General features: G+C 42.4%; 1 protein-coding gene across 5 annotated transcripts; it reads right to left on the minus strand.

The window, feature by feature from the left end:
• Window positions 1-1,612: 1,612 nt before the first annotated feature.
• On the minus strand, window positions 1,613-22,363 carry dpr9 (defective proboscis extension response 9). 5 transcript variants are annotated; one of them, XM_017248204.3, is made up of 7 exons: window positions 22,336-22,363; window positions 18,076-18,879; window positions 12,397-12,863; window positions 9,211-9,433; window positions 8,993-9,120; window positions 8,050-8,236; window positions 1,613-4,380 (listed from the first exon to the last, which is right to left on the minus strand). In XM_017248204.3, exons 2-7 carry the CDS (start codon window positions 18,461-18,463, stop codon window positions 3,911-3,913), a joined length of 1,863 nt encoding a protein of 620 aa, XP_017103693.2. In that variant the 5' UTR covers window positions 18,464-18,879; window positions 22,336-22,363; the 3' UTR covers window positions 1,613-3,910. The 5 variants fall into 5 exon arrangements, with proteins under 5 accessions (XP_017103693.2, XP_043067945.1, XP_043067946.1 ...); XM_043212010.2 differs by lacking the exon at window positions 22,336-22,363 and having other exon boundaries at window positions 18,076-19,002; XM_043212011.2 differs by lacking the exon at window positions 22,336-22,363 and having other exon boundaries at window positions 8,050-8,218; window positions 18,076-19,001.
• Between the last annotated feature and the right edge of the window lie 288 nt (window positions 22,364-22,651).

Here is a 22,651-nt window from a genome sequence, read left to right on the forward strand (position 1 = left end):
GGCCCTAAAGAGCAACCAACAGACTGAAAGACACGGTTAGTGGCGGTGAGAAGTGGAGCTTCACCGAAATGTATTGCGGTCATAAACTGCAGCACCCGCCGTGGCATTGCACAGCGCGTGTGGCAGCCACATTTTTGTCATTTTTCCCTCGTTGGTATGGATAAATTGACCGACTGACTGATGACGGGGCGCTGAGTGAGTATCCTGGCGGATGGTGGATGCTCCATTGGCACAATCTCCACTATATGGAAAGCCCTTCGCTGTCCGTATTAACATATGGATTTTTAACAACGACCTTGGACCAAAATAAACTACCTGAGTGCACTCAGAGTGGCTATGGGAAACCAGGCCAGGAAAATGTACACTGTCGTTTTGGTATGTAAAGCATGATAGTCTGGATCAGATTAGTAATTATCTGCGACGGATCACCAACTAAATGAGTTCAAAGTTTAATTTCGTGCCCCACTGCGGAGTGCCGAAAACCAACTACTGCAAGACCACATTCTATTGCTGCAACTGGCGCAGCATTCGCACATTGCGCCACATCTATAAACAGACTATTAACACCTGGAGCGACGTGCGACTGATGCATTATAATGCGGGTATGCAGTAATGTCCCACCTCTGCTCCACGCCCACTTTCGCCCAAATGTGCCGAAACATTCCATTGGCGAAATGCATTCCGAAATTGTCAAATTACACATGGATAGGAGTGATGGGGGCGGGGAGCCAAAGTCATGCATACGGGAGAGAACATTATACGGCTGGACACATAATATATGAAAAACTATGATGATGTTGCTCCACTGCTGCAGCCTCTGTAGTATTTGTTGTCGTGTCGGGTAGCAACAACAAACGGGCCACATGTACTCGTAGTGGGAAAGCGGAAACTTTTGTCGACATAAAACAATAAAAGTTTTTCGCTTATTGCCCACTTGTCCTTGAGTGGTTTTGCATGAAGTCCGACCCGGACTCGCCCTTTCTCTCCCTCTGCAGGCAACTTTTCATCAATAAAATATATGTAGCATACTTTCCTGCGTCCATTAGCGCTGAGGGAAACGTGAGATGGAAAGAGGGGTAGGATGGCTTTATTTATTGATTTTCCATCAGCGCTCGCTCAACTGTTTAACTATGTGCTAATATTTATTAAAAACGAACGACGCTGAAACGTAAGGCCACACCACGTAACGTAATGGCACGTAACAGCGTAAGGACTCTAAATTATGACAGCAGGGTGGTAGAGATGGGCGAGGGGAGGCAGAGTTTCGGGCCAACATCATGTCAGGCTAGCAAATGTGTGTGTAATGTGCTGCTAGGACTCGGCATTCATTATGCCTCCCACCGGGCTGGCCTACATGTCGTATGATTAATCCCATTTCATTATATTATCGCTTATGCTACATCTTGCATCCCCCTTGCAGGCGCCTCGTTTGTTCGGGGCATGAAAAATGGGTTGGCCTTTGTTCAGCCCGCATTTAGTTGTAGACCTGCCAGTGTTTGCCTAAGTTTCAGTCTCACTTTTACTTACGCATAATTTATTACCCATTTTTTGGGCCATTAACCCTCCATCCAGCCAGCTCTGCCAGCCCAGCTTGACCATTAAAACAACTCAATTAACAGTTGACATAATATGCTTTAGTTTCTTTTAGTTTTTATTTATTTTTTTTTTCGTCTTTTATTTGCAGGTTTCTCATTCATTCGTTTTTTTCACATTTTTGTTTTTTTATCCTTACACTTTTAAAAGATTTATGTTTCGCTCGGAATTTATATTTCGGTTTATCGTATCTTGTGTGGCTCATATTTAATTGAAGGTTACTTTCAAATGTTACGATTTCGTTTAGCCTTAATAACACTGTAGATTTTATTTTCGGGTTTTGGGGTTCGTGTTTTTGTGTGTTAAATAAACTATGTTTAATATATATAGCTTTTCTTTTATAATAATTTATAAATACACATTTACATATACAGTATTTACTTCAGTTTTACGCGGTCTCTTAGTTTTCATTTAATGACTTGCTTAGATTAAAGAACTTACAGCCGCTGGGAATGGCCTGTGAAGTCGGAAATTTAGACAGAATGTAGCGAGCTGAGTGATGTGTAACCACATTAAGGTGTCACAGGACACAAAGGAAATTTTTGTGCGAATGTGATCGACGGGAGTCAACAGTTTGACAACATTTTTGCAATAAACACCGAATAACCATAAAACGCCTCATCAAACACATTTGGAATTCTAATTTGAATTCGCCTCTTCCATACTTTCATCCTGGACAATTTCAGAGAATTATTTGCATGAAATTTTATATGAATATAAATTGAATGTGTATTTGCTTTGTTGATAATTTACATGGTAATTGGAAAAAAGCTTATGGAAAATATGTATGTCCGGTTGGGGTTGGTATTTGGGTTTGGGCTAGCCTCTTAATACTCATGATGGATTTAAATAGTTTTGCTGCCTGTTATCCTTGTTTAGTTTTATTTTCGCTTAATGCTTAGCTTGATTAATGAAACTTTGTCGTTTACTTTAATTTCTATCAATATGCTTTGTTTTGTTTTTCTGTAACGTTTGGATTTTATTTGCCTTTTATGTTTACGGATAGTTTTATGTGCTCTATGGCAAAAGTTTGGAGTGATGGCTAAAATAGTCAGACAAAAGCTTTGAGTTTCAGAACGGCGTAACCAAAGGGTCAAAATGTGAAACGGGAAGTGGAAAATGAATAATAATAGTCCGAAGGACGAATGAAAAATAGACCGAGGAACCTTAGAACAATCATAGAAATTTAATCTTTTCGTTAGATATTAAATTCTTGTGAGCCATCGCTCCTTCGATAGTTTGTATTTTCAGTTTGTTCCTTTAACACTTGACTAACTTTTCGCATTGAGTAACAACAAATAAATTTATGAAATGTGCAACAATTTCCATCTATGCCGATTGTATCCTAAATTCAAACCTTTCCCCTGCACGTTGGGTAATACTTACTCTTATTCATTTTGTACATTACACGAGAACGAAACGAAACAACTTATTCGAGGGATTCTCTTTATATATCATACTTTATGACTTATTTTCTAACCATTCAGATGCAGCCAAAAGAAGAATTTCCTCAACGAGTTGTAGGAAACAACTCGGTGCCACCCTCCCTTTACTTTATTTTGCTTTAACTTGTAGCTAAATTTCCTCTTTTAGGTTTACGTTTCTTTTATATATTACACAGTTTTTTTCCATTTAATTTCTAGTATTTCATTTTATGGGTTTTCTTTATTTTGCTTTAGCCTGTAGTTGAAGTGGAATATTTTTTAGTTTGCGTTTGCTAATTGCCTTTCGGTTAAACATTTATCTGTCTATTAGGATTTCACAAAATGCAAATGAGGGTTTTCGCATTGCCTTCGAGGGGAGCAGTCACAAAGTGGCAGTCGAGAAGCGTTTCCTGTTTTGATATTTGCTAGAAAATATTTATCTTTTCTTTTTGTTTTCCTCGTCTTTGATGCTGTGTTGAGCAGTGTTTGAGTCTCTCTACTTTAGAAGGGGGGCTTTCAGCTAGTGTTTAGCTAGTCACTATGAACAATTTCGAATGCTGAAGGAGAGTCGATTGAAAAAGCGCCTCTAGGTATGCTATGCAGCCTATTTACACAATTTCCAATTCAGGTGAACCAAGGACTTAGATAGCTTCATTGTATGATACAAAGTCGTACATAAAAAGGCGACAACTTGGCTTGATTTTAGTTTCAACTATAGTTATTTAGATGTATTCTTCTTTCACGTTTTTGTGCTAAATATTACGTATACGTCGCTGATTCATAGAAAAACGCAATAGCCAATAGAATTATGTTATGTATACTTTAAAGTTATTATAGTTACAGTTGTGTTGTAGAGTTTAGAGTGGCCTTCAGAGGGTTGGGAGGACATGCGCTCACCTTATGTCCGCCTCGAAAAGCTGCCTACACGTTGCCGCCTCCTGTCTTGATTGTAGTTTCAGTTGATGTGGCAGATGTGGCTGATGCTGCACGAGCTGCTCCTGTGTACTCATCCAATGCCTCTTCCAGCGCCAACACCAACACCAGCCCCAACGCCATTGCCATCTCAAAACGCACTCGAGGAAATGTCGCATGTCGCCGGTGAGTGGCGCATGTCCTGGCGCTCTAGTTCCTGCCCCTCCCGGCGTCTCCTTGCCTCCGGTCGGACTGGAGCTGGAGCGTTGGGGTGCTGGCGGGTGGCCGAGGGCTGCGCCCAGCAGTGCTGCCAGCCACCGGCAAGCGCCCAGCTGCAGAAGCACACAAACAGGTACACAAAGAGACAGCGAGTGGGCGAGGGGTGAGGATGAACTCGTGCCGCGTGCTGCATTGCTGCTGGGAACTCCCCTGGAAACGGAATGGGAAACACCTGTTTAATTTACATCTTTATTGCTGTTCTCATACTCAGACATTGGGCAACCTGAAAAGTCGTTAAGTTCTGTGTTTCGAATGTGTATATGGAGTTTTTAAAAAAGTAGCAATATCAGAATCTGTATAAGTGCACTTCGTTTTTTACTGTTTCAATTTATTAACCTGTTAGTTAGCCACTCAAATATTTACAATTTAATGCCCCAATTTCCCCCAATAAGTCTCTTGAAGTGTACATTTAAAATAGAAAACATAGAGTGTTTTCCCCCAACATGCATCTCTTGGCTGAAATCCGCTTAAGCCCCCCAACACTAACCGGATTACCAGTTCGCACCACAAGCGGGAAACTGTTGGCGGCAGGACGAGAAGCTGTCGAACAATAAAACTGCACAGATAAACAGAAAGCTACAAAACAATATCAAGATTGTCGCAAGAGTCAAAACAACAAACGAACAAACAACCAAACAAACTTACATAAAGAATACACCCCGATTCTGGAAGGGAATAAAGGTGGCTGCTGAAACAAAACCAGGTAGTGGCAACAATTGTTGGCAAGTGACTAAGCCAAATAGAGGTACAAAGGCACAAATGTAAGTGCAACTTGCGGGTTTTCATTTCAGAGTCTGGCAAGCAAGGCTTAGTTGTGTTGGAGTTCAAGAAGGCAAGGATCTATTTTTTCTATCGGTTTTTATAAAAATTCCATTCTTGCCGGCAGGACTTATAGAAATAGTAGAGATCATAAAATATTCAAAAAATATACAACTTTAAATCAATTTTACGAAAAGTCTTGACTGGGTCTCAGCATGAACTTTAATACCCAAGACCTTCGTCCTTGCTCCTCTGACTTTTAAGCTTCGGTTGAAACTGAAAGCCTGAAAGTCTGAAGTCCTGGAAACCTGAAAGAGTACCCGACCGAAAACTCTGACCCCATCGATGTCGCTGCTGGTGCGGCAAGCCAAACCAGGACCCAATTCCCCGGGTGTGGGTGTGTGGGTGGGTAAAAGTATCTGTGTGCATAGCAGGTACAATAAACAATAAAAAGCAAAGTTATGTACAAAGTAAGCAAAGAAGAAATGCAAGCCCGGGCGAGAGTGAAAACTTTGCACTGCAACTCGGCGACAACAAAAGCTAAATGCCAACAGGAGTGACAACAACGTCGACGGGCATATAATAATAGTAGAGTCATAATAGCAACAACAAACAAAGCCGAAGCTAAACAAAACAAAACATCACAGTACTGAACAAAATGTAACGGCAAACAACAATGGCCAAAGTAGCAGAACAAGAGACGAAACATAATAATAATCAGAAACAAGTGTGCCAAAGCAGTTAACGGAAACAACGCGCCCTGCATGCGCAAAACCTGACAGGGATGAGTACCCCTCATGCACACCACCCCCATTATGTATGTGTGCGAGTGTGTGGCAAGCGGGTGTGGTGTGGCATGGTTTGAGTGCGACATTATCTAGCAGACACGGTTGCTGCGACAACGACGACAACTTGACATTAGTGAAAGTCGCAAAGGAAGTGGCGTGCAGCAACTGCTGCTTTTCTCGCCTTCTCCGCCTGCCTCACATTTGCTGCGGCGAGTTTTTCTCGACAGTTAGAAAATGGGTTGATCCAGCAGGGGGGAACACGGTGCGCAGCATAAACATAATTTTCATGTGGCACGCGTGCCAGATACGACAAGAGGAGGCCAAGAGCACAGACTGCCAGCTAAAGAGTTGAGGGAATTTCGATACCCTTTCATAAATAAAATTTTAGGAAAATTATTCTCAAAAAAATCAAATAATGTATAGATTACTCATACGCACTGTTGGCTGCATTTTGAGTTCCTAGGCACTCAGCGAATTAGCCATAACATGGCTAATAATTGTCTGATAGTCGAATGTTATGCCTTCCTGATCCTGTATTTTTGTGTAGATTCATTTCTAATCAAAACCTGGCAAACTAAAATCTTTCCCAATTTTTGAAATTTTTCAAAGAGGTAACATTACAATTTTCGTCAAAAATCGACCGAAAATTTGCAAAATCCATTTATGCAATATTTTGATGCCGATTGATGCTACTCGAAGAACTGATTATAAAACGGCAATCCTTCTCTAAATCTGATAAAAAATAACCTTAGTATGCCTTAAAATCTGCATCAAAAAGTATCATTCTGGCTACCTCATGGACTTAACTAAGTTTTTACCAATTAACTTTAAACCAAGACTTCGTGCCACAATTATTATCAAGAAGAATATTGTCAAGCGATAACTTGTGGGATTAACAGAAGTGTAGCCTTTTAAATAAGCTATTCACATTAACCTTTTAAATAAGAAATCCCAAAGACACTAACCATGTATGTATTTCTGGAATTGCATAAATTGATAAACTTTCTTATTAATTTACTCAACAACTCACAATCTCCCCAAAAGTTGGTATACCCCACGCATTCAGTTTTTACCCCCTGGCTAGATTTCCTCGGAAAATGTGAGTCAGCCGGAGTGCTTGCTGGCAGACAGTGTAGATGAGAAAAAAGAGCCAAGAGGGGGGCTCTTGGCTCTGCTTGTAATGATTATCCTGTTCGAGAAGTAAAAAGAATATAGAAAGGGGAAGAAGCTTCGCTCGTACCGCATTTCCGATAATTTTCACGTGCCACTTTCAGCAGTTTTCACTTAACCGAGCTCTCATCTGGTTTAGCTGAGTATACGTGGAAATATTGAAATAGACACCTGTCCCCCAGCTATTTCCACTTCGAGAAACTAATCAATATTTGCCCAATGGTTTCCGGGTCGATGCCGCTGCCTGCCCCGCCAGGTACCAGTCTTGCAGGAGTGTTGCTGTTTTCACTTAGTAAGGCTGAGTTTAAACAACACTTTGCCGGATAGTTATTGTCACCTCCCCGTCGCTTACTTACTTCTGCCCTCCGACCCGCCTTCTATCTTCCACTCTTTGGCGCCCCAGCTGAGTGCTGTTTTTTGTGCTGGCCTGAATCTGCTTTTGTGTCACTTCTCGGGCTGCCCGAGGAGCTTTAGCAGCTGCAATTTCTATGGCTGCCTTTAGACAGATTTTAGCCATTGATATGCTGACTCAAGTCTGGGTGCAGGTATTAACTGCTCTAAAGGGATTTGGATCTCGTTCTGGTTCTTAGACGAAAATTCTTCAGCACAGTTTGGCGCCTAAGCTTTTGAAACCATCTCGGATGTAAAGAGTGTTTACTTTTTAAATTATTAAAGTCCGAGTACCTACAATTGCCCTTAAGCCACTGTAATCTGTGACTCTCTTGAATTTACTTAATGGCTACTTAAGAGGGCCTTGCGTTGCTCTTCAGCAAAAATAAGTGTTTCAGTTTATAGTTAGTTCCAATATTTTTTAGTCCTTTCCCCTAAAAACTCAATTTAAAATCCTACACTCTTTTTTTATTCGCAGCCACAAAATGTTCCATTTTTATAATGCTTTTACGTTACACAATTTTCTTTTTCTTTTTGCCGTGTCCCTGTTTGAACCATTACTTTTTTTCTGTCTGCAGGGCAATACTCATCGTGTAACCCATTAGCATTTCCCATTGTTTTATTCGCATTTCTGCACAGCTTGGCTTTGTGTTTTTCCTTTATTTCCCCCCATTGTTTAATGCCATGCTGTTGTCCTGTGGTGGTGTGGGTGTGATGTCGTTGATTTTACTTACCATTGAGCACATGTACCGTGACGCTTTTGGGCTTTGCATTTGATGGATTACACTGATAATGCCCCGAATCCGAAGGACGAGCCGACTTAATTAAGAGGAACGATGTGGTCGTATCGCCCTTATTGGTGACCACCGAGACTCCTCCGCGCGGCGAATCATAGTTGATAATCTGCGGATGAGACGGATACTTCCGAAAGTCATAAAATATTTTTCTACAAATTGGCCAGGGGGCCATAACATTTTCTAAGCCATAAAACCGAGTCCAGATTACGCATACGCACTGTTGCACACTTGGCAAATTAAAATCTGTGAGAGCTGTGAGGGATGGGACGGAGGCGGACACGGACGCGCCGGCTGGGATAAGAAGGAAGAAAGGCGAAAATATGCAAAGTAAGAGGATAGAGATTGCAAATAAAACCGAAGCAAAACAATAAAATTAAATCTGTTCGGGGCGCAAGTAAAAAAGGGAGCTCCTCCCGCACTAATGGCAATACATTTTTTACTCCATTCTTGTCGGTGACTCTATAGAAAAGGCATAACAATGGCTGTGACCGTCAACCCGAGTCGCCGAGTCCCAATACAATAAGCCAAGAGCCACAGCACGAAGTGTGAGGAAAACACCTAAAGTGGAAACTAAAACGTGGCCAAGACCAAACAAAACCAAAATCCATTTAAAGCCCAAGCCGGAACCCTTTTTTCCCAGATCCCTGGGTTCTATTTCAGCTCACTTCCTTAAATAGTATTTTCAAATATAAAAAAAAACCTGAAAAAATAAGGAGCCAAAGGAGAAAAGTTTGGTCCTGGAAAAGCTAATTTAAAAGTTACTAAATTGAACACTAAAGGGTTGCAAAAGCAGTGAGGGAAGCGATAATGATGCCCCAAAGTAATTGCGTATCCTGGAAATGGTTTTAAGGTTGACTGGGGGTAGTGGAACAGAACTTACAGCATTATTATGATTCCAGAAGATATAGGCCGGTGGCTCTGGCGAGTTCAGTATGACACAGGTGAGATTTATGGTGGAACCGCTTTCTATATACAAATCGGGGGCTCCGATAATTTCCGTTGACGGCTCTGAAAGAAAGAGAAATAATAGTTATTAAATATTGGGAAGATACCAAAAAGATAAAGAAAGAAAAGCCTTTATTTATTGAAGAAACTTACCAACAACATTCAGATGAATGTAGTGACTCATGTGGGGAGTGGTCGATACCTGGCACTCGTAGATGCCAGAATCGCGATGTTGCGGGTATTTGATTTGCAGCATCCAGTCTTCGGTTTGCGGTTGATGAATGGCTCGAAAGCGCTGATCTGACGTGTACGTGTATCGGCCAACTGTTAGCAAGTGTATGTCCCGATGTCGCACCCACGACACCTGAAGCAACATCTATAAAATGTTAAGAAAGCGGAAAGTTTAGGCAAACGATTTCAGATTTTGTGATTTTCAGATTTTCCTGATTTCATTTGTTGGGGAAACAGTTTAAAAAGTCAATTTCATACGCAGCTGCTTGAATGAACAAGAAGTGAGAGAGGTTGCCCTTTATGTCAAACACACACGGGTAAAATGCAAATTTATTTCGAAATATTTTATATGATTTTTTCTCCAGTTTTTTTTCCACTTCTTTTGGGGTTGATGTTGCCCTGTGTGATTGTGTGCTTTGGTAAAGAAAAGTTTGAAAGGCCAAGAACACGGGTGAAGTATATGGAGATCTTTGTCAGACAACCTGGCCCGACAAATTGAATGTTACTCAGGCACACACGTGCTGGCACTGAGAAAAAATACAAATTACTCGCTTTAATCTATGTGGAGATTTGTGAAGGAAGCCTCTAGTCCTAATTTTCTGTGTATCCTGAACACCCTTACCAACCACCTGCTGCTGTTTAATGCCAAACTTTTCCCTGTCCAGGAGGCGCAACATTTTTAAGTGACGCTGATTTAGGGGTTGCCCCCCAGGCAGTCACTGAATGGTGGGTGGTGGCAGGACACGCCTGGCTGTGTTGCGTGTCATACGTCAGCTGCTAGCATTTTCAATTTCAATGACAACAGCTTAGCAACATCCTGCCTAACGATGAGCGACGACGCCCAAGATGGCTTCGCCAAAGTTAATGGACAAGAAACTCGTCCGGCACGAGGCGGGGGGGGGCGACTAAATGAACGATGGGTGGGCGTGGGTTCATGGACCAGGTGTTAGTTAGCAGACACAAAGGTAAACTTTGACAGCTGCTTAAGCAAAAGTTGCATGTAATTAACACCAAAAGTCCTCGAGCAGTGATACTTGGAAAAGTAGGTGGGAAGGCAGCCAACTTTTCCCCGCAACCGCACACATTTTGGCCCATTTTCGCTGGCTCGTGGATTTTTTATGCCCATTAAACGTGTTTACAGTATCGTAAAATTCTTTTAGCATATCAATATTTTCATCCATATTTTCGCGCAATTTTCAGCTCTGCCCTCGCCGGAGGAGCATCAAAATCTGAAAATATATTTTACAGCTCAATTTGTTAAGCTGGAAGAGTGCACGGGGATAATAGACTGAGAGATTACTTGGCACCTGAACTCAGGCTGGCAGGACAAGATCAAAAAATAGTTGTCATAGAGACACAAAAATATATAAGCCATAAGAAGAAAACTAAATAGAATGGCCAATGAAAACTTTTAGAGCCTTACTTGTTCTACCTTTCAGCAGCGTGCCTTAAATTTTTTCATCTTTATTTCTTTGGACTCGTAAATGCTGAAAATTTGCTATCTGGGTGTATGTATGTGTCGGGCATTAAAACATAAAGCTCTCCCCGAGCAAAGCGCAAATGAAAAACGTCATTAATAATGCAGAGACCATCAACATCCGTTCGCTGTTTATCATTATAGACGGTGCGAAGCAGGGAGCACAGGTATACACACCCATAAGTACACCCGAGCATAAAACAGAAGGATTTTTTCTTTATCTTCTACCTGGCATCGCACTTCCCACCGCATCAGCTTAACTTTCACCCAGATGCTGCCAAATCTCAGCAGCAATGATGTATTACTCCAGGTGGGATCCTGGCAGTGGGTGGCGCTGGGTCGAAGGTGAAAACGGGCGGAAGTGGGTGGTTTTTTCGGTGGGGGCTTTTGGCTCTGTGGCTCCGTTTGTGGCCAGCCGCAAAACTGAAAGCTAATTAGATTTTAAGCTGCCACACGAAGCTAATGAATATATTTTACAGTTGCTTTCTGTAATTTGGGGGCAACCTTTCAAAATTAAATTCTGGGAAGTAATCTTTTTTTTTAAACAGAAAAGCAAATGACTAATAAACTTAGAAGCTAAAGAAACGGATGACTAGTTACTTAGCATAAGCTAACTTAACTTTAAGTTTTTTTCTAGCTCGCCATCTTCCTCAAGAGTCTGATATTAATTAATCCTTTCCTCCGGAAACAGGGAGAGCTCTCCAGATCGATGAAGTTATCCCACTTAACACATCTAATGAAGTTATCCCCGGGGAAAAGAGCCTGCCTGACCTGTCCCACATGCTCGAGCGAAAACTTTTACGTTGTCCTACCGCAAGGTGAAAAGTGTTGAACCCCGACCCCTTGCCAGGACTTCCATCCCCAAATTGAGGTTGCCCCGTGCCGCCCTCCTCTACGATTCAATAATCACGCAAATTAGTTTTCGAAACCGCAACTCAAACAGGACTGAGCCCGGAGCTAATCACAGCCTGGCAGAAAGTTCGGTACAAAATGGGAGCAGGGCGGAAGAGGAGGTCCTGCCCAGAATGCCGGGACATGTAACATATTATTATCGGAAAAACGGGCAGGGACCTTCTCCGGTCCGGTCGGCGACGCCGCCGGAAGTGACGGAAGCCGAATGACTACGGAGCCCAGAACTCCTGCCGAGAGAGGCAGAAAAACAAAACGAAAGCCTTCCAGGACCTTTCCTTCATTTGAATAGTTTTTTGCTAGAGCCGCTCAGGTGGGTGAAGCCCTCGACCGGAAGCAGAAGTGGTGCGGTGGTGCTGGAGATTGTGTTTGTGAAATGTTTGCGGCACTTCCTTCCGCTCACGACGAAAAGTTGAATAAAGTAAAATCTGTTTCCTGTTGGGGTATAATTAATCATTTTGTTCCTTGGCAAGCGGAACAATTAGCCGCCAGCCAGCAGCTCCGCCAGGGCAAGGCCAAAAAAAACCAATGAAACCACTGCTACCTTCATATGGGCTCAGTCAACGTGCTAATTAGCCTAAAATGAGGAGCGCAGAGTGGGCAGAAAATCATCTGCAGGCACAAATCGCATTTTGATGGCAATGACAGCGGAATTACAGGATAATTACATGGCAAATTGTCAATTGATGGCGGGAAAACCAAGAAGGACTTGCATTACTCACCGTTTTGTTGCCCAGATTCTTGACGCGACAGTTCAAGTAGGCCGTCTTGCCCAGCAGGGCGGTGACGTTCTTGGAGAAGGCCTTGTCGAAGTAGGGACCTGCATTGCGGGCCTCCTCCAGTTCGATGCTGTTGCGACTGATTCCGGTGGCCAGCTGGGAGGCGAAGGAGTTGCTGCTGGCCTGGCTGCTGGCCTTGTGAAGGCTGCTGCTCGGGATGCCCATGATGGTGGTGGAGCTGCCCGCAGTACTCCGGCTGGCGTCGGTTGTCATGGAGCTGGAGGATTCCGAGACTGTAGCCTGGCCATTTCTGTTATTTCCGCTGCTGTTGTTGCTGCTTCCGCTTCCGGCGACACCAGCGGGACCTGTGACTTCGTTTTCGCCAGCACTAGATCCTGCGCCACTGGGAATGGCATTATTACTACTGCTCATATCCTTCGATTTGTACGAGTCCCGCTGGGCGGCTTGCACTGAAAATGAAGAAAGGGTAAAGGGAATTAGTCTTCATCGTTTTAGGGCCACTTTAATTTTCGGAAATGCTCTCAACTTTTGGAAAATGTTTCATTCTGGGAAACGCATGCCACAAAGTCCTGCAATCGATGGTCATAACAACAAACTAAATCCCGAATGGGGGAAACCTTGTAACTCGTTTAGGTTGAACTTTTAACAGCCATCAACATGACTCCCAGAGCCGCCACCATGCCGCCCACCGCCATGCCACCTTTTGTGGCTGCCATTTAGGTAATTAGCGAATTACGCACACATACAAGCCCCAACAGGAACACACGTTTGTAACTTTTTTTTGTGTTGCCGTTTTTCGGGGAAGGCCAACAAAGTTTTTTGTGGTGCGGAGGTAAGTCGAACTTTTTGTTCGGTTCCCTACAATTTTAACGTATTTTTTGTTTGTTCGCAATTTTTTCGTTTATCAAATTTTCATGTTTTTCCCGCTCAGACCCGGCGGCAAGCGAGTGTGTGCGGTGTGTTTGTTTGCGAAGTGGTTGTTTTCGTAGTTACAAGCAATTTTTATCCGGCATTTATCCATCACTTAGCTACGAGGACGCCACAGCGTCTGGGCCAAAACCTAAGCCCCACCCGCACCACACACAGGACTCTGGATCGGGCCAAGGATCCTGGCTGTGTGCGGCTCTCGTAGATAACTGGGGGCACTTGATACGCTTATTACGTCGCAGCCAACGTCTTTTTATGACACTCTCCTCCGCAGGCACTAGCCCCAGCCAGATATTTTATAGAGCAGCCGGCAGGACTGGCTAGCGACTTTATTAGATTAAACATGTTGTGCACGTCGCTGCCCGGAGACGCAGACATTGCCATCGAACTGTGATGCTGCCAGTCACTTGGTGTCGTCACAGTGATTAGTCACGGTACAGAACAGATTTTGAATAAATTTTACAGAATTGTGTAGAGTTTTTCATTACCGCTTTTAATAACACTTGCATTACTCATTCGCTAGATATCACTCATACGCTTTCAATGACTCGATATACATAGTTATCAGTACAATAGCTCTGTCATATTTTCATCTACAAATATTATATAATCCTTACAAATATATCTTTAGACACCATTATTAGTATCTTAATCTTAGAAACTAAACTGTTAAGTGGAAAACACTCTTGTTTTGTTCTTTTAGAATTTGAAGAATAAATCCCGAATGACAAACCATAATCTTTGAACAAAATCTTGCAGTTTCCATGTTCTGGTCACGTATTATGCTACTCCGCTCATCGTCCATGTGCGAGGACATCCCACATGCTTCCCATCCCTGTATTATCCCCATCTCTTTCTCTAGTTTATTCCTGTCTCTATTGTTCGCAATCCTTCCCGTTTACTGCCAAAACTATTAGCTCAGCTTCAGCTCCAGCCTGAGCCCGTTGGCCATGTTAGAAGCAGATAAGTCGAATATCCTTCATCATCTGCTCCTCGTGCGGTGGTTCAAGCTCTTCCTTTGGCCCTCTTTTATGCCCCCGCTCTCCAGTTATCCCTGTTTTCCCTAAGCCAACTGCTATTGACAGGCAAGCGTTTTGGAGCCGTCCCGTTCCCCTGGCCGGCTTCAATTGGCAAGACCCAAGCCATGTTGCTAATAACTTGACTCCACCCCGTGTCAGCTGGCTCGATTGGGGCAGGTTTGGAATGCCGCAGCGGGCTGGGGGACAAACATGATAATAAATAAAACGCCTCTGGCCAGAAATTAAAATAAATTGACTGCCTGGGACACAAGACCGCAACGTCAACTGTTGGCTGCCAAACATAAATTAGACCACAAACGAAAATATTTCTTTCTTTTTAGGGGGATTCTCTGCTTTGTGATAAGATGCTGTCAATTTTTAACAAGGAATTTGGTTTAAAATATTATAGTATATATTAATTATATTAACAAGATAATTTTTGGTGCCATTCTCATAATTTTTACATTAAATATTAGAAATATGTTATTTAATTAGAAACTTCCGATATCCTTGTTGAAAAAGAAAGAGTATTTGATGCATCGTCTTTCTTATTTTTCTCTCATTTTCGACTTCATTTCATTTCTGGCTTAAAAGCGCCCTGCAGAAATCAGCAAGTCATGTTGCGGGGTCGCATTCTCAGTCGCTGCCGTGTTCATGTCTCATGTCTCGTATCCCGTTTGCCGTGTCCTGGGCCCCGTGTCCTTCGCCCCTCTGTACCCCGTCTCCTGGCTGTTGTCCGGGCTTGTTACGTCGACGTCAACGTCAGCAACTTGAAAACAAGTAGACCGCAGGGCATGTTCCTGTTGCTCATCTGCCCGGAGTAGCTCCGTCTTCGTCTTCGACTTTGGCATTGTCTTGTCTTCTTCTTCTGCTGCTTGTTCCCCGACTCCCTCTCCCCACCCATATCTGTCTTTTTCCCATGACTTCTGGGTGTTGGGCTGAAATCCTACACCCGCACAGTTATTATTAACTGCGGTGTTTGTTGTTGTCATAAACATTTGAAATGCCAAAACTTTTAGCTTCCTCGTGTGGGTCTGTGCTCTGTCAAGTTGGTTCTGTTTAGAATGGAACAAGACAGGAGAGCTTAAATTTTTAAATTCACTTAAAAAATTAAAAATCATTGCGGCCGGGAAATTACCATTTCTTTGCCGAAAGTCGCAAGGCATTCTCCATGTTTAAATATTTAAAGGCTTCCATTTGTCATGGAGCCTGGGGCATTGTTGGTATCGAAGGAAAAATTCCATGAAATCCAATTGAGTATTCCTGCGGATTCTCGCACTCGCCCTCTGGACCTTTTTGTTCTTTTGGACAGGTGATTTATCTGGGAAATTGTGCGAAACGCTTCTAGGAACTGACCCAAGTAACCTGAGCTGCGGCTCATTTTTATTGTTTCAACATGACCTTGAATAAAGTTAAAGTATCGTATCCCCCCAAAAAAATGTATATTTTCAAAAATAACCTGAAGCCTAATTTTCTTTGGAAACTTTAAAGTAACACTGAAACCTTAATGTTTATCTTTCAATCTTGAGAGGTAATTTGAATTCGCAAACCATCGGAATTGGCAATAGCATGTTTATCTGCCGATCTGGTTCCGTGTGCCCGCGACTACCCGGTTCATTAGGGCCTAATGATGATTTACCTCTTTCCCGCCACCCATGCCCTAGCCTCCTGGGCCCCTGTCGAACTGGGCCCAAAGGCAAGCTCGTCATTAAGCCAGCACCAGCGCACGGCATATGAAAAATGAAAGTCAAATAAAAGCCTACCACCGCCGTCGACACCGACACAATCACACACGTTGGCGGTTCTGGGCTCACACCCACACAATCAGGGCCGGGAACATCCCCATCGCCTGGGAAATGGGCCCCCGGCTCCGACCTGGCCAAAACATTGATTTCCCAAGACTTTTCAGGCACACAAAATTAATTACCTAACCTAAAAACGCAGCCCAGAAGGCAGGAAAACACAGAACAAAAAAAAAAACGAACCAAATCAAACCAAGCCAAACGAAAAAACCAGCACCAGAAGAGGCCGAAAGGAAAATTATGTAAGCCAGGCCCAGACAGGCACAAAATTGCCGAGCCAAGGCGGCTCACTCTCATTTTTCCAGCTCCCGATGCTGATAGATTTTCCCTCTCGATTTTCCGCTTTGATTTGGCCTGGCCTGGCCCTACTCTGTTCGACTTGGTTTCTGGTTCTGCCTCTGGTTCTGGGCTTTCTGCTGACTCATTTGGGCATGACATCGGCCAGAATGCCACAATGAATGATATCGAAAATCGAAATCAATAAATGAAATTGGTCAAATCAATTTGGCAACAATTGCAATTTTGTGAATGGGGCGCATAGGAAAAAAAAAGCACAAACGAAACTGGAGCACAAAAATTTGATTAAAGTTTTCGTTTTTCCATGCCGGCAGTGGGAGAGAGCCAGTGATTGGAATGGAAAATGAGCTTGGCTCGTGGCTGTGGCCAAAATTTGTTGGTGGATTATGGCTAAAAACTATGTAGGATGCAACTTTGTTACGGCCAAAAAAGGCAAACTTTTTAAATCAGTGGGTTAGTGGAAGTCTGAGACTTACAAGGACAGGGGCTAGAAATTTTCATATTAAATGAGAAAGGCATATGGGTTTAATTAAAAATTTTAATATAACATAGATAAAATATTTATACAAATAATCTGCAAGTCTCCAGGTTTTATCCTCCTATGCACTATAGGAAATTTGACCACTTTTTCTGGCCAAAAACCATTTTTTGAAAGTTAAAGGATTTAAATAATTTTAACTGCATATCATTCACAATAGATTAATTTTTAATGTTGCATACCAGAAATTTTCATAGATGGCGCCACTGGGAAGAAAACAGCTGTTAAAAACAGCTGTTGATGTTAACATTTACATGAGCTTAGAATTTACGATTTTTTGGTGCGATTTTAAAAACACGAATACTTAAAATTTTATGGACAAAATCAAAAGTTTTGAAATGTATACTTTTTTAAGTGGTTTGTATTGTGTGTTTGTGTATGTGAAGTGTCCAAAAAACTTGTGTTGTCCTTTTAATAAAGTGAAAATGTAAGCAGTCTAGCATAAGAAATTTTTAGAAATAAATCACATTTTTAAAAAGAGATTTAAACCAAGTCTGGCCGAGTCGGACAATGTAATTTAGTCCATGTTGTAGATTGTTTAATTTTCTTCAAATGAGTGAAATATGAGTATGCCCTTTTATGCACTTTCGAAGAAATTCATAATTTAAGGAGGCAACCTCAACACCTTGAATGTGAATCTGTTAGCTGTGAGACTAGTGCAACACCGAACAGTTAGAATGTTATTTTTAAATAGGGGGCGGTGCCACGCCCACAATTTTTTCATTTCTGAGTTCTTTTGACCATATAAACTCAAATCAAAAATCAAAATTTAAATATCTTGCTTAGTTTTTGAGTTAGAATGTGTTTCTGAAAAAGTGGGCGGTGCCACGCCCACATTTTTTTAAAATCTTGAATCTATTGACCATGTGAACTCAAATCAAAAATCAGAACTTAAATATCTTGTTTCGTTCTTGAGATATTATTTTTGGCCAGAAAAAGTGGTCATATTTCCTATAGTGCTATGTAGTTATCCTATTTTAAAAAAATGTTGCATACTTATAGGTCTTTGACAGAAAAGCTTCATTTAAAAGGCCTCTAATTAAGAAAATGTAAACATTTCTGCAAGTGTATTTCTTACCTCCATTGCCGGATATCAAGGCGATGAGAACCACAAGCATGCTGAGCATTATCAGTCCCCTTTGGCAGCTCCTGCGGTCCGCGGGGATGCCAATGTTGCAGCCAGTACCGCTGATGGGGCCTCTGCTGCTGATTCCGATGGAGGAATGGCTGGTGAGTGGGCTGATTTTGGTATTGCAGTCGCCTCCCGCGGGGTTGCTGCTACTCGGCGAGAGCCTTGTGCAATCTGTGCTGATTTCTGGTGGGTTGGAGTGCTCTTGCTCCCGTTGCTGTCGTTGTTGCCTGGCTTTGGATATTGCCGTTGCCGTTGTCGCTGCCGTGGCTCGTTGCTTTAAATTCGTTCGTTGCTGCTGCTGCTGCTGGCGCATTTCCATTTGAAAAGTTGCCATAATATTTCACTTGCGAGCGTCTCGGCCCCTACACTTTCGCTTTCTCTTCTCTTCACTGTCCCCTATCCGGGGGACTTATTTGAAAAAATGTGAGCGAAATAACTGGGGGGCGTGGCTGGGGGCGGCCTGATTAGCGCCTGCCGTCATCATCCCGCCGCAATGCGTGAAATTGCCACAGCAACAAGGATCCAACAGAAAAGTCTCCTCTTGGATTCGGTTTGTAGTTTTCTTCCGGTTTCGGTTGTGAAACTACTTTGCATTTGTTCTGCTCGACAGATGCTGACAAATCGCCGCCATTTTCCAGCGATTTATATTCTATTTAATTTTGGCGCGAACACAATTTCGGCTGGCTATCACTTCATCTTCATTAGTTCGGTGTCGGCGATCCAGGATTGCAGGATTCGGTCGGCAGCTGCCTGGGGATAAAAGGCCAAGTGGGCAGAACGAAAATGAAAACAGTTTCGGGGCGTTAAAAATGTTTGGAATTTCATTAAAAATTCAAACGTCAAAGTCAAAATAAATGGAAATTTGTGTGTTTGTGTTGGTGGCACGGTCGGCACGTGCTGATGTCTCTGCTCCCCGAACAGAACCACCCAAAAAGACCCCCAAAAAGGCGCCCCAAAATCGCCCACTTCCCGCACCACCTGCAGAAACAAAACAAAAACCAGGGACAGATATTCGCTTCCTATATACATTATCTGACGGCGCGTGGCTCGTTCGTCTTGTTGGATTGGCTGAGTTTCCTTTATGAATGTATTTCTCTAACTGGCGACAACCCCCCGATGCTCCCCTTGTCCTGTTTCTCCCGAAGAATCCGCAAATTTCGTGGGGATAAGGCAAAAATTCGCGCTGCGCTGGCAATATCGTAATGTGATTTTTATTAAAGGCAACAAATAATAAATTAAATGCGCCAACAAGAGAGGCAGTGCCAGAGGCAGGATTCTGGAATTTCTAATTTCCTCTGGCATTTTTCAGAACAAATTGGGGATGGCTGGCTGACCAGCTACATGCTACAATATTTTCATTTAAATTCTAAAAGGCATTTCTATTTCGGTGCTGCAGTTTGGACTGTTGGGGTTATATTTATAACGATTTTGGTTTCTCGTTTTGACCTCATTTATCTAAGCTCTGGTTTAAACTTTCTCCATAAATTCTTTCCCGATAAAAAAGATGAAAAACTTTGGCAACAACCCGTCGCTAATTCATGACTATTTCGAGCTCGAATCGGCATTTATTCGACGACCCTGGAGAGCACTTTCATTCCATTTTCCAAATAAAACTTTTCGCTAATGTCTCCCTGCGCTGATCGTATTATGTCTATTTACAACTTTCATTATTCATTTTCCCAGACACCCACCGCCCACTGCCCACTGCCACCCACAAACAAATGGAAACAGAAGCTCTAGTGCTGGAAAGTGAATGGGAAACAATGGCAGAGGAGACACACAAAGTCCTGACAGCATCCGAAATAATGGGGCACAAAGCGTTAAACAAAAGGCGAAACTGGCGAAATAAAAAAAAGGCAGAGTGAAACAAAACCCAGACTCGTCGCAGTATAAGTTACAGCAAAAGTTTCATTTAAAACTGTCGAGCTGAGCCTCGAACTCTAGCTGGAACTCGGAGCATTCGCTAAAAGTTTTCAGCATCCCCCGGCACTTTAAAAGTTGCACAAAAATTGCTGCAAAACTGTCCACCCGGGAAGCATTACACTCTGGGGATGGAAAGTCATCAAGTGCAATGTCAGAGCTTGACAAAATATGCAGCAGCAGCAACAGCAGCAGTGGCAGGAACCGTGAGATGCAGAGTATCAATGCGTGGCAAATCCGAGAGAAATGTGCCACAAAACTTTGCCGGTCAACAATGGACCGACCGAGCTGTCGAAAACTGTGGCATAGGAAGAGCTTCAAGGTGATGCCTGCCTCCTGTAATTTTTCCTTTTCTCAGGTGCCTTTTTATTGCTGCCATGCCGTGGCTTGTGGTTAGTTTTAATTAGTGCCAAGGTCCGTCGAGGGTTAAGCACGTCACGCTGATGGTTGGGCATTAAGTTGTAAGTGCCAGGGCGTGACCGGCTAACCAACCGCCCACTGCACTGCTAGCAACCACCCACCATCCTACCGCCCACCAGAACCAAAGTCCAAGTCCATACATAATTAAAGCCCGACGTCTCATTATAATTTCCATTAAAAAGTGAGTAGCCACCCATTGAAAGCGCCATCCCACGGACCAGTTTATCCCCTGGCAAGGCCCATTGAAGTGTAGGCTCACCTTTTGACGGCCCGGCGATGCATTGACATTTAAAGTGACAGCTGCCAAGTCGGACAAAAGTAGAGCCCCAGTGATTGGCGAGTGCCACCCGTTTGCCGATTAATAAAATATGCATGACCAGAGTAATTATGTTTGATTAACACCCAACTATATGTTTTTGCTTTAATTATGTCTTTGGACTGTGTGCAGTGGCAAGCGCCTCTATTATTTTTCATCTTCTGGCGCTTAACAATTACCGCCTTTGTTTATTTTTGATTTCCTGCTATTTGTTCAACATTTGCATAATATTTCATTCACTCGCGACTCTGTTCACAAAGAGCTTCCAGCAGAGAGCAGGGGGACTTGCAAAAAACTCAAATTGAATGAATTTGTCGTTGCTAAAGTGCACAAAAACAATAAATATATTATACGGCTCCCGCATTAAATATTCCAGTTTATTATGCAACCATGTATTACCGAAAAACTTGCTAAATTGAAAACCGATTCAGTTTAAAGATAGAGTAGTGGAAACTAGAGCTTAAAAAGGGATTACAATTAAATTTATAAACTACATCAAACTTTAATTATATTCTTATGAATATGAATATATGAATAATTAGATAAATTAAAGTTAACATAACCCCCTCTAGATCTAGTCTTTAACTAAACCTTTAGGTTAATGTCTATTTAGGACAGAGTGCTCTATATTTCATTTATTTTCCAACAAAAAACTCATATTTGGGTACACATGAGAGCATTCTCGCATGTTAAAGTAAGCTTATGAATTTTTCGAGGGACTTAAGCTGATTTGGGGCAGAATCTGAATGGAGAGAAGTCAAGGCAATGAAAAAGGTTAAGTACAATAAAAATAATTTATGTATTTGGGTAACTTTCTGGAGCAGAAAGTTCCATTTTCCAGCCCTAAGACATGACCTTGCCAAAGCAAGAGGTAAATACAATCTTCATGCGACGGGGAATGCTTTGCATAAAATACTGAGATTTTACCTTTCAGGGACTCTTAGTCACTGTTGGTCTTGCCACAAGAATAAGGCTAAAATGGGGCATTGGTAGGGCAATCAAGGTAATGTATTTTGTTGGTACAGTGGTATGGGATTAAATCATAACGTATGAATGGCCATATCCACGTTATTTTTTTAGTTCTTAATTAGCAGGGGCTAACCCTTTCATAATCATAATCATAAAACGTCATCTCACACCCTTTTTTTTTTTTTAAGTGATTGCCAAATCCCCCACCTATACGTGTGACCTTCAAGCAATTCTCGGAATTTTCATAATTAAATTGAGTTGACAATCCGTACCCACCACTTAAAGCCCATCTCCACTGACCAACCGCTGACCACAACAAAGTAAAACAACAAAAATAAAACAATAAACAAATATAACAACGAGCCCGACACTTGCCACCCGTTGCTTCCGCTTTTCCGAGTAGCCTCCTCATCCACACCCACTGGAAAAACCACTCCACCCCACCTGCCCTAACGATGACACAATTGTGTGGGATTTTCCCTATTTTTCCCCCATATACGATTTATTCGATTATCGGTGTTAACTAGACAATAAAATAAGAAATTATCGGATAATTAGCTCATAAAATTAATCAGGCTTACCTTTTCTCCGCAGCAGCTCTTTGTCCTTGCGGTTGCGATTTGCTGATTGAACTTTAATTAAATTTAAGTTTGTTGAAAAGTTTTTGGGGCTACAGCTTCACGAGCCTTGAAGTTTTTCTGCTCATAAGGTAATTTACACTTTTTTTATACAATCTAGCAAGACAGAAAAAGTTGAATGTTTGGTTTATCACTGAAAAGGGTAATCCGCAGGCTCAAGGTCTGTAGAAATGATTTCATTTGGCCCTTTTTTTTACTTTGGGATCCTTCATGTGTAGGATACTCAGCCGTGTGATTCCCGTATTTAAACCATTTCTCG

This window comes from Drosophila bipectinata, chromosome 3R, assembly GCF_030179905.1.
Source record: "Drosophila bipectinata strain 14024-0381.07 chromosome 3R, DbipHiC1v2, whole genome shotgun sequence".
NCBI classification, from domain to species: Eukaryota; Metazoa; Arthropoda; class Insecta; order Diptera; family Drosophilidae; genus Drosophila; species Drosophila bipectinata.